Below are 12,417 nucleotides of genomic sequence, written 5' to 3' on the forward strand. Positions count from 1 at the left end.
TTGTCAATTATGTGGATTTTATTTCTGTGTAAGCTGAAAACTGAAAACCTCTGGGATTTTGCTTTTACCTCAGGCCCAGCAGAGAGGATGGCTGTCACATATTTGCCCAGCCACAGCCTTGTGAAAAAAATTGTATCCTCATCCTGGATAACACAAAAGTATATAATTTTTGTATTCTTTTCTGATTCCCCTTTCACAGGTTCGTTGTGATAGTGAAGTACAAGAGCTACGTCAGTGGCAAAAGAAGCTGAGAGAGGAGAGGTACATTAATGAGGTAGTGAGAAAATTCTGGGCTAAACAGGAAGCCAAAGGTAAGTGAATTAAATTATGGGGTTTCTTTGGTTGGTTGGTTTGTTTTTTACATTGTGTTGAATTTTTATACTTTGAGTTGTATTAAAAAATAGGCCACACAGTAGGACTAATGCTGAGAGAGAAGGTAATGTCTGCTGGAAATGCTTGGCTGTTTCTTTACAGTCAATACTTACTCTACTTGAGTTGCCTGTGCAGTTGAAAGTGGCAATGAAAAATACAAGATAGGGCCTAAATTCAATATTTTCAGAAAACTATAACAATTTGCTGGCACAGTATTTCCTAGGGCAGGATTAGACACCTACCAGATACTCATCATATAAAGCTGATTTTTACCAGATGGGTTGTAGTACAGTTTTTCTGGACTGTGGGATTTCTATCTGGTAGATATTCTATTGGCATTTTCCTGTAGTTATTTACAGCAGAATTTTGTCTGTACAGTTCTAAAAAAAAAAAAAATTAATTAGAAAACAAACCCAAACAACCTAAAAAATTGCCAAGGGAAATAAAGCCAGATTGCTTCAAGAACTGGCACTGTAATGTGTTATTTTTTTGTCCTGTTTGTGGACAAGGCTTTACTGACAGGGCCAAGTTACCATTCACTTACGCACACAAATAATCATCATCATCATCAAATGATGATTACTTGCAGCCTCTGTGTCTGCTCATGCAGGACTCCCTGGCTCCTCAGCCAGTGTGCATTTTCCCAGCCTCTGTGGCTGACTGAGCCCTGATCATGCAGGGAGGGACCTCCACAGCCCTGGGAAGGTGTGAGGCTGTTCAGCTGGGCTGTTCAGGTGTAGAAGAGAGGGAAGTGATGTGGCAGCAGTCAGCTCAGGGTGCCCTCCAGTCTGCTGGCACTGGCACAGCTGTGATGGCTGATGGTCAATCTGAACTACAGGACAGTGATAATTTTTGGTGACAGGACTTTGTTACAAGGGTTCTGTAGATTCTCCAACATTTATTTATATTTATGTTGCAGTTTTAATCTATGAAATATCAGGTTTTATTTATCAGTCCTTGAAATTGCCTAAGGGGTCTTTAATAGCTGAAATTAATTAATTCTGAGGAACAAAATCATACATCACAACAGGAAAAAACTGTGTTTACATGTGTTTGTATATATGGGGTGTTCATATGCAGTAAGGGAAGTAGCATTCTTGGTTTTAGTAGCTTAGATCTAGAAGATTAAATAATGTAATGATAGAGCACAAAAATGATGAAAAGATAAAATCAGTGAGACATTGTCTTCCAGCAGACTTGACTGACATAGAGAGAAAATTTTGGCAAAGCAATCAAAGTTTTATTCAAGTGGGATTTCATAGCCTCTTTACTACAGCTTATTATGAGCTGGTAAATAATTTTAGGCATCTTTTCTTTTTAAAAGAAAACACAGATATATATGGGTTTAAATATCTGAAAACAGTGAATTCAAATCGGCTATCTTAAAATTATTCTCATTATAAATTTAAAACATAAAAGATGAATTTTTCTGTTTGTAATACATAATTAATTCTGTCAGTGTTAATTGTATTTCTGGAGATAATGATAGAGATTGACCTCGCAGGCTTGCTAATGCTTTTTAAGTGATTACAATTTAATGTTTGTGGCTTGGACTCTCTTTTCAATTTGTTAATATTTTTATCATCTATCAAGGCATGTTTTTTCACACATTCCATTGTCCATGATACCAGCAAAAGTTAGAGATGCATTTTTCCCACTTCTGAGAAACAAACCTATATATTCACAACACACCAATGTGGAAAAGGGTGAATATGACATTAGATGATTACACAGTCACAGTTTGCAGTCTTCATGCATGTAAAATCTTAAAGGGGAAAATTACAAGCTGATCTTCAGAGGACAAGGTGAACCCATTCTCAGAATGCTGCAATGAAGAAAAATAGGGGCTAAGGGTGGACTGTGTCATTTGACAGTTGAATTGATTAAAAAACTCCTGTGTCTGAAGAAATTTAATCTTCCTATAAACTATACTTAAGTTGTTTTGGAGACTTATGTAGAGATAAGACTTCCTTTGCCTAATTGTTTCAAAAGGAAAAACAAATTTCCTTTTAATCACTCTCACAGAGCTTTCCTGTCATCAAATAATTTATTTTAGGACTCTAGGACACACAGCTGTTTCATCACATCAAAGAAAGTTGCAAAATTACCCCTTTTCAATTTTTTTTCTTAAACCAGTATAAGTTTATATTGCTAATATCACATCAGCTTTCAACATTATCACACTGTTCCTGTAGTTTCTTGACTGAGCTCTGCTAAGTTAATTTAAGAGTATCCACACATCAAATAGCCTTGGGGCCCAGACAGATGGCTATTTGGAAACAGCTGGACTAGCTGGAGAAGTTACTGTCCAGGGGTTTTCATTATCAATCTCAGCTGTGATGCCATAATTCATTTTGTTAGTGCTCCAGCTGCTCTTTTTTTCTGCTCTTATTATCCTGCTGTTTATTAGTGTCATTAAACCCTATTTCACTGTAAAGCCAGCAAGGTTAGTTTAATTGCTTTCACCAGTGGTTCCATCCTACCCAGCTGACTTTGTGCTGAAGTGGGTTGTGAACACTCACACAATAATGAATAGCATAACACAACTACTTTTCAACCTTCTCTTTCTAAGCATTTGGTTGAACTGAATTAACTCATTTGGTTAATTCAATTAATCCCCTTTAATTAAACCACCGAACTCTTTGTATCAAGCAGAAAAAGCATTTATTGTTACTAAGACCTCAGATATCACAAATAAAGCATTAAGATTCATAGTAAAAAAAAAATGTAACATTTTTAAGTAGATACAGCATTTTATTATGAAATTAACCACATTAGGAAAAACACTGAAGGATCTCTTTAATTTGTATATAACTAACAGTGTTTATTGGATGCTGTAAACAGTGTTGAATCTAACTGTAGGGGATGAATGGTGAGCTGCCAAATAGCTTTTAGAAAATGATGACTCGAGCAGTAATGTGATTCTATTGACACTACTAGAAAGATCAGCATACCTTCCATGGAAATATCAGCCAAAGACTCAGTTAATGCAAGCTAACAGGCAGAGTCTGCTTTGTTGGGATTTTCAGCACAATGAAACCTTATTGCAAGGCTCTGTTCTAGGTAAAAACATAATTTTATGAAAATGTGTTTGTATGTGATACTTAAAAAAAGATACTAAGACATTAGAAATGTAAACTGATTGTAATTACCAAATCCAAAGTAATTCTTCACTTATTTTTTGTGTTTCAGAAAGCGTGTTAAAACATGTCCATTAATTTTGAAACAAACAGCTGACTTTTCATTGAAACTACACCAGAATTAAATACTTCTGGAGGGTCTCTTCTTTTTGCAGTTGAGACCAAAAGTCTCATTTTGATGGGGTGATCCAGCCACTCCCCCATTAAAAAGGCAGCGCTGTGCTCCCCTCCCTTGGCAGGGGCACAGAGGCTGCTCTGCTCTGCTCTGCTCTGCTCTGCTCTGCTGCCCCGGGAGCCTTTCCTGCGGGCTCAGCTGCCAGACCCACTGCCAGCAGGGACACAGCCCCTGCACCCAGAGCAGAGGTGCCCAGCTGAGGTGGGCACTCCGTGGCAGAGGAGCTGCTGTGCCCTGCAGGGCACACATGGTTCTGTGGGCTGTGCTGGTGCCTCCTGCCAGCCACTGACCCACCCCCTGCTTCACTGCAGGAGAAACTTCCCCGTTTGTCCTGTGGAGTTCTTCAGTCTTCTCTCAGTCCATCTTTTATACTCTTTATTATGAGTTTTCAAAGTGCTCTAGGATAGAAAGTGTGAAAGCAGCATGAAAATTACTTTATGCATTAATAGCACCTTGCAGGACTGTTGACCTCTTTTAATGCATATGCTGGCAAAATTTCTTTTTGAGTGCAAAGAAAAAAGTGTGTTTCCTTCAGCATGTATCCAGGATCATAAAGCTAGAGCATTCTTGGCTGACATTTTATTTGCTATACTGCTCCACTGCTGTGTAAAATTACATTCCACAAAATGATCTATATTTAAGGTATGACAGGCCTTACTCCGAACAATTTCAGACTGAAAATGTAGAGATAAGCATAACACTTAAGACTCAGTTTAGTGGCTCACAGCTTTAGACTTGAAGGGAGAAGGAATTTTCTCTAATATAGCACAGCTGATGGGATAAATTTGTTCCACAGTTTTTTACAGAAATAAAAAATTGTTTGCTTTCTACAGAAAATGCAGTTAATTAAAACTCAACCTCCAGAGAATGTGAGTGAATAGCAGATTGTGGTTCTGAGCACCTTTTTGAGCAGATTTAGTACTGATGGGACAGCACTGGAAATGAAAAAGTGTCTGTCCTACAATGAAAGGAATTTGAAAAATATTTAAACATTTTTATGAAAATACCAAAATCTTCATCACTTATGTGACCAAACACTCTGCTGCAGTGGTTACTTCTCTGCTGTTGGAAAGACCACTGCTGCTGTTACACAAATTGTACTTCCAGCTATGTTATGTCCTAAGGGAATTTTTTTCTTGTTCTTGCCTGCACAAAATTTGTGAACTTTTACTTTTAAAAATCAGTATTCTTAGGGAAAATAGTAAAATAAAAAATATTCCTGGGTTTACAGCAATACCATTTGTGACCCTATTAGCTGGCAGGTCTTATAAATCAACCATAACCTGGGCTTTGCAAGGCACTTGTGTAACAGAGAGGGCACAGTGTGTGGAAAATGTACTTAAATCAAAATAAGACAGAAAGTAATCTTCACAGCAGGTGAGGGAGGTGATTTCCAGATACAGGAGGGAACATTCTTTTACATTCTATTCAATTTTCAAGCTGTATTTTTCCTGTGGCAGTAAAAGTTATTACTTACCTATCTGGAGAGATTTAAAAAATACTTCTTTCATGGCAATAATCTTTTCCCTTGGGAAGATGCATCCAGCAATACTCTGAAGAGCTCAAAATGGAGGTGTTCTGAAAAATCCTTGCTAATATGAGTGAGATACAAGGGAGAGCAGGCTGCATATTTATGGTGCTAGAGCAGGAACAGATGCACAGTGTCAAGAAGCAAAGAAATGCTTTTTGAGAAGGAGTCACTCACTCCTCCTCCAGCTGTGATGCCTCCACCTGAACCATGGGGAAGGATTCAAAAGCTTAATATCAAGTTAAGCTGAACAGGGGAAGTCTAGTCTGCATTCTTTTGAAGGATGCCTGTGTGCAATCATATCACATCAAAGATTAATTAACTGGAGAAGAGAAAAATGTTACATTCAGAGCCCATTCCTTCCATAAACATCCTTATTATTGGGGCCATAAGTTAGAATTAATTGGAGAAGAGAAAAATGTTACATTTAGAACCCAGGAAAAAAAATGGTTACACTGTGAAATGTCTTTAAATTCCTTCCATAAACATCCTTATTATTGGGGCCATAAGTTACAGCCACAAGCTTGTTTGTAGGACTGAGTTGTTTCCCAAAGAAAATATTGAAAAGAGGATATATTTATAAATGGGAAATCTTACACTAGGCTTAAGATAATATTTAAAATTACTGCAGGTAATAATGTTGGATTAGGAAAAGGCATAGTCTGAATAGCTAATGGATTTCATAAAGACTGCTTCTCTTTGGTTTATTTAGGAAAATTCAGCCCTGTAAAATGTAAGGAATTAATCAGTTTTATGTGAGAGTTTTTTTTTTCCCTTGCCAATTTCACCAAGGGTGGTTGAAATAATTGAGGAAGGTTTTAAACAAAATAATTTGTTACTAATTTCATATGTCCTCCTTTTACTGCAGCTATAATTCTTTAATTAATCTCATAATGGAATTCTTGTAAGTGATGACCTCCTCATATTCTATGGTTTTACACTTTTAATCTGTTATAGAACAGATTTATACACACACACACATATATATATATATATTAAGATCTTCTATGTTGAATGTGTTTTTTCTAATAATTTGGTTTCAAACTAAGCTTTATAAACAGGTTAAAAGTGGAAGGCTGTTTGCTGTCACTAGGACACTGCACTTAAAATAATTTCACCCTCCTTTTTTTTTTAAACAAGACTGTATTTACAGTTGTTTGGTTTTTTCTTTCTGAAAGCAAAAGTGCTGCAGTCAAAATGGCTTTAAATGGGGGCATATATATGATTGCTTTTGATTTAAAAGCACATGCATAAAATTTGACTTACATAGGAGAAGACCTTAAATTTTCTTTTTTTTTTAAATAGACAAAAAAAAAAAAAAAATCAAAGAACAAAGCAGTACCGAAGGCTGAGTATGTGCTAGTGGTTTTCATCAAGCTTAATTCAAAATGCTTGAGATGTTTCTGAAAGTTTAATCTTGGCACTAACAGCTGAGAATGTAGTGATAAAAGTCATAAGACTCATGATACAGAATCCAATTTATTGGTCCACACCCTGGACTCAGACATCTTTGAAAATTTATAAAGATTACAGTAACATTTAATTTCTGAAACTACGTTGGGAATGTTAGAAAAAATAAAAAGGAAAGATGATAATTTAGATAAACTGCAGCACGTGATCTTCTGAGCTGTGCTTACACAGGCACAGCAGTGGGCCTGGGAGCACAAGTCTGAACTAATCCCCCAGTACCAAAGCTGTATTTTCACTCATCACTCTGCAGTTGTTAATAATCATTTGTAATGGAAAAAACCGAAAATTGGTGATTTTCTGTGATTATATAAACATATTTTTTGTTTGGTTGGTTTTTTTGTAAAGACGGGAGAAACTCTTAATGGATTCTGCAATCTTCTTAGTTTCCTTTTTCTGCTTTTAACCTTAAAAATGAAAAACCTTGGAGCATTTTTGTTGAAAATGCTGCTGGTGTTTTTTGTAAGCCATTTAGATAAGCAAACCCTAAATTTCTATTTATAACTATGGGATGTGTTAGAAGCCTGGAGAAAAGCCTGTCACCAGCTGAAAAATAAAGCCTCCAAATAGTCCTGCAGCAAAGCAAGATTTGAGACTCTTGGTTAAAAAAAAGAAGGGGGGAAGTGGGGCAGGGAGAGAAAGACCACGAGCTGTTAGTGGGGTGCTGAAATGGGACTCAGGGAGAACAAAGAAATGTCTGACAGATTGCAGAACCCAGGAGCTGCTTGTCCTGGCTCCCTTGGAGCCCTCCCTCAGTCACCAGGATGTGTTTTCTGATGGAACAGTCTGCTTTCTTACCTGATGCTTTGTTTTAGTCTGCACAAGAGTTTAAATTTGGTAACTTGACAGAACCCATCACATTTTGCAAGTTGGAATCATGTCAGAAATAAGAGGGGCTAATGGGGATAAATGCAGTTTTCATGAAGCTGCCCAGCAAATCTGGAGTTCTGGAATTCTGCCCGTGTTGGTTTCTGCCTGTAAATCCCCAAATTCAGCTGAGGACCTGCCACTCTGGGATGATTTCTATTTTCATCATTCTCTTTTTTTGTCTTGAGTATTTGCATTGAAAAAAACTGTGTTAATCAGATGCTCTGGAAATGCACTTGTTGCCTTCATTTTGGATTTTCTTCTCAGTCCAGGGTTGTGTTCCATCAGCTCTTGTATTTCTGTGGCTGTCTTTGCATAAATCTCAGTTTATTGAATTATTTGGAGGACACTTGGATGCTTTTAAATAACAGTCTCCAGTACATCTAATTTTCTGTAGTTTTTTCTTTCCTAACTCAGGTGTTCATGGCTGTTGTTTATCTACTCCAATACTTGTATCTCCCCATATTTCTCTTCTTTTTGTACACCTTGAATTGTAAAAATGCCATTCAAATATATTCTAATGAATTCTAAGTCTTCCTGTCAAAATATGAAGAAATCAATGGTGCATTGCACAAACAAACAAATTCTGCTAGAGACCTTTCAGCCCTTATTTCCCATGTGCCTCTCTGAATGTTGGTGTTTGGAAGTCTCCTGTATTTCAGCTCTTGCTTTGCTAGTCTGATCCTAAGTGAATTAAAAAATGCCCTGAAACTTTTTGTCCTCTACAGTCACGAAAGCAAGACTAAGCATTTGACAAACTCTGCTCCTGATTTGGAGAATTAGGTTTGTCCTGTCACTTTTAAAAATCCATTTTGCAGAAGTCTCTTCTACTGAGTGATCCTCTAACAGTTCCATTTCAGATTCATGACTTACAGGAGTGTCTATGGGTAGGAATAATTTTCATTTTAACATTTATTTGTTTAATATATCTGTATTCAATAGATCATTTCCCTATCACTAGTGACTGAATATTTCCTGGAGTGAAAGGTTTCAGTAATAATTGCATACAGGCAGACTTCCAATAGTAAGAGGCTAAAATTATAAACCCTTTATAAAAAAACTTTCTCTTTAAAAGTCAGGTCTTATTTCAGCAAGATTGCTGGTGGCTCCAATTTCATGTTCAGGCTTCTTTGGCATTTCATTGGGAGGCTAGGGTGAAACTCCTTTCTATATATATATTTTACTCTAAGCCCCTGCTAATAAGTTATTCCAATACATTTTCTTTAATGGATTTTCATCTTCTTATAGTCTGAGTTAATAGTATTTTTCATTACTGTTTTCAGCTGTTTAAATTACTAAATGTAGTTTTTAGAGTTCTGTGAAGAAGTGTACTTTTTATAGAGTGTGGGAGCCTAAACTTTTCCTAAGCTACTGTCACAAGCCAGTTGTGTGATCCAGTAGTGCACAAAGTAGGTCATAGTTTATTCACTGTTATGCTGAAACAACCAAGTGTCAAACCAAAACATCAGTCCCGTACATTAAGATGGGAAAATGATGTCTGCCATCCGAATTAGATGATAAGGATGCTTCAACTTATTGCTTAAATAAATAGGACAAAAGCTCCAAGTTTTGCAGATTTTTGAATTTTCCCTTCCCATATGCATTCCAGTGCTTCCTTTAGCCATCATCCGTGCCTCAGCATTGCAGCACAGACAAATGAGCTGCATTCCCAAGGAACATGGCAGACCAAGTAGTAGATGACTTTATTGCAGTAGGAATAGCAGGTCAAAAATAGCAGATAACAGTTGTGCTCCTCAAGAACACCCCCAGCTCACCTCCAAAGAAATTAATCACCCACTGGTGCTTATTATTGCAGGGGTGGCTATAGTGTCCTATCATTTAGAATGTGCATGTGACTAAAGCATAGTTTAATCAGGTTTTCTCACTCTGAAAAATAAGAATAAGGAGTAAAAAGTCTGAGAAATACAGTAAAGAGACTGAAAAATAGTGCTAGAAAATTAAACTGTTCTGATAGAAGAAACCATATGACCTATTCAGGTAGAAATACCAGTACTAGAAGAAATAAGTGAGATGTGAGATTTTATTTTTTCTTAACTTACACTGTCACAGCACTTAAGGGCCTCAGTTCCTCTATGTCTCAGGACTTCAAACAAGAGCTGATGTTTCAGAAGTATTTGAAATACTGATCATGCTGCCAATGAGCATGATTGTGTTATTTAATTCCAAAATTGTGCCTCCTTAAATTAGGCATTCTCTGTAGATAAATTTCATACATTCAGTCACACAAACATCTTGGGATTTGAAGTGCTTGTAATTTTCCTGAATCCAGCTTTCTGTGAGAAAACAGTTTTCTTGGCATTGCCCCGAGACTGGCAGCAGTGCCCAGTTGCAACCCCCGCTGCGTAAATGGCATCCTGGGGCAGTTTGCTGTGCCCAGTTATGTCCCTGTGCCTTTCCCCAGCGTGCAGAGGGAAATCTCTCACAGAGCAGAGGGAATGGTTTCCACTGCAGCAGAACCAGAGCTGGGATTGCCACAGTGGGGGAGCTGGCCCTGCAGAGCTGCACACGGTGACTGCGGGCACGGAGCCATGGAATGGGAACGGTGCTGCTCAGCTTCAGATTTTCATCCTTTTTAACCTGCACTGGAAAATGAAATGGGTTTCTCACTCTGTTGAAAGAATGATAGGACTTCTAGGACTGAAATGGCTAAAATTCAGCATGGTGTAGTTGTAAGCCAGATTGTTGATGTTGACATTGACGCTGTTCATTGTGTCGTCTGAAAGAAACGGGCTGGATTATCAGGTGGTGTAAGTTGTTCTAAACATCTTCCTTAGGCATTTCAAAATATTTTAAGCAAGCTAGTTCAGTTTGAGGTGTCACAGCCTGAAAAATACATTTCTCCAATGGAAATTTCTAGCAAAAAAATGTAGCCAGGCAGCTTCTTTCTCCATCTTTCCAGCTTATCTGAATCCTGAGGACATCTTACTTTTCTGTCTGCATAGGAAGCAAGTCTGTGTCAAAAACTATTTAAATAACTGCCTGAAATCCAGATTTATGCTGACAGCCTGGGCTTCCTGCTTGGTGTGATGTGATTGGAAATTGTTATGCTTAAGTAACACAGGTTATGATAAGACAAGGACACTACTGACTAAAAGCACTGCTAGCCGATACCTTAAACACCTGCTCATTTTAATGTGAAAGTGTGTGAGTCCTGAGGTTTCTGAATGTTGCAATTTTTATTAAATATTTGCAAATGTCAGCCTCATCACATCAAGGAATATTAGCTAAAATTCAATGCAATAGAAAGTATTTTGTATACAGGACATTTATAGTCATATGGAATATTAAACCCACTCTCGATTTTTCTCCTTAACTGTACAAACAGAAACCCTAAAATCCAGAAAGGTCTTGTGCCATCGAGGCACTGTATTGCCTTGACCATTGTAAGACAGGGTTTCTCCTGCTGCTGCAGTCTCGTTTTGGGTTTCTAAGGGATTGCTGTGTCCCTCCTCATGCAGCACTTTCCCTGGATGCTTTCTATGAGCTGGCATTCTCCAGGTTGGGAGCACTCTGAGCACCTTAAATTAGCACATGGGCCTGCTGCAGCCCAGTATTCCTGGTATGTACCAAGAGGATTTTGTCTGCTGGTTTTCAGTTGCATGCCTTGGAAGGGTAACTAAGCTCTCCTGAAACTGTATGTTCAAAAGGGGATTTTTTGGGGGCTTATTTGGATTTCTTTGCCTCTAGCATAGCTTTTATATATAAATCTCCAAACAAACTTGCTTGATGTAAAAGGTGTATAGTACAGACACATCTTCTGAAGTGTAGGAAATAGAAAAGCAGATTTTTTTAAGTTGAAAGGCAGTTTGTAAAATCTTAAAATATCAAAACCAGGATAAGATAGCTGAAATCACACAAATAGAATGAGGAACCAGACTGTTGTATCAGCAGAAGAAAAACATTAGGTTAATCTGTATTACAACATTCTGAAAGAATACAGAGCTTTGAAAACAGCTTTCACCGGGGGGTGGGACATTTTACTTTTATGTAGAGCTTTTGTTCATTTAGAATTGTTTACTCCAGCAAGCAATCCTGTTCTCTTTGTTTGACTGATTTTTCCCATTTGGCAGACCCTTTGCAATCACATGGATAACATTCTTCTTTCCACTGAGACATAGAGAAACTGTTCTTTATTGACCTTGCTTGTTGTCCTAAGTGACAAAAATATATTTATATGCTAGGTGAACTGAATGACTTCATCACTGACTTTTAATTGAAAATTCTTCAAAGCAAAAACCTCAAAGAGCTGCTTTCAATTTTTTTTTTAACAATCGAGTGACTTCTTACTAGCAAACAGCTCTGCCTTAGCTACACATGCACAACTCCCACAGCTGCACAAAGAACTGTGTGCAAGTATCTGAGTGCTGCAGCTGTGTCAAAACATGAAAAAAAAATGCCATGCAAAGAAGAAATACAAATTTTGGGTTGGGTAGGGGATTTTTATTTATTTATTGAACAATAAATAAATAAAAAAATATTGAAAAGTATTTGCTATACAAGTATGAATGTTTCTGTGCCTGTTAATCTTTTTTTTTCTTTTTTCTTTTTTTTTTTTCTTTCTTTTTTTTTTTTTTTTTTTTTGTATGGTTGCAGTGGGAAGCAAATTAGAAGAGCAGGACAAACAAAATCCTTCAACATCTCAATTTTAGTTTCCTCACTAAAATTGCAAAGCACAGTGCTCATGGACTTTGTGATACTGATTTAGAAACCCTTTTTAGCATTAAAGTTTTACATGTGAGGTATTGTAAATCAAAGGCAGGTTATGTAAGGACCCAGCATGCCAAGACAAAATTCAGTCTTAGTCTAAGTGAGCACAATTCTGTTAAAACAGATGGAATGGTGCACAT

At 37.3% G+C, this 12,417-nt stretch overlaps 1 protein-coding gene across 1 annotated transcript in view; it reads left to right on the forward strand.

The window, feature by feature from the left end:
* The window catches only part of IQCK (IQ motif containing K), a 36,283-nt gene extending 23,987 nt beyond the window's left edge, over positions 1 to 12,296 (forward strand). Inside the window, exons 8-9 of the mRNA XM_041401585.1 lie at positions 200 to 311; positions 12,164 to 12,296. Of these exons, the coding sequence (XP_041257519.1) occupies positions 200 to 311; positions 12,164 to 12,219 (168 nt within the window). The 3' untranslated portion in view covers positions 12,220 to 12,296. The remainder of the gene's footprint in view (positions 1 to 199; positions 312 to 12,163) is intronic.
* The last annotated feature ends 121 nt before the right edge of the window (positions 12,297 to 12,417 follow it).

Source organism: Onychostruthus taczanowskii, unplaced genomic scaffold (assembly GCF_017590055.1).
Source record: "Onychostruthus taczanowskii isolate IOZ18803 unplaced genomic scaffold, ASM1759005v1 scaffold19, whole genome shotgun sequence".
NCBI lineage: Eukaryota > Metazoa > Chordata > Aves > Passeriformes > Passeridae > Onychostruthus > Onychostruthus taczanowskii.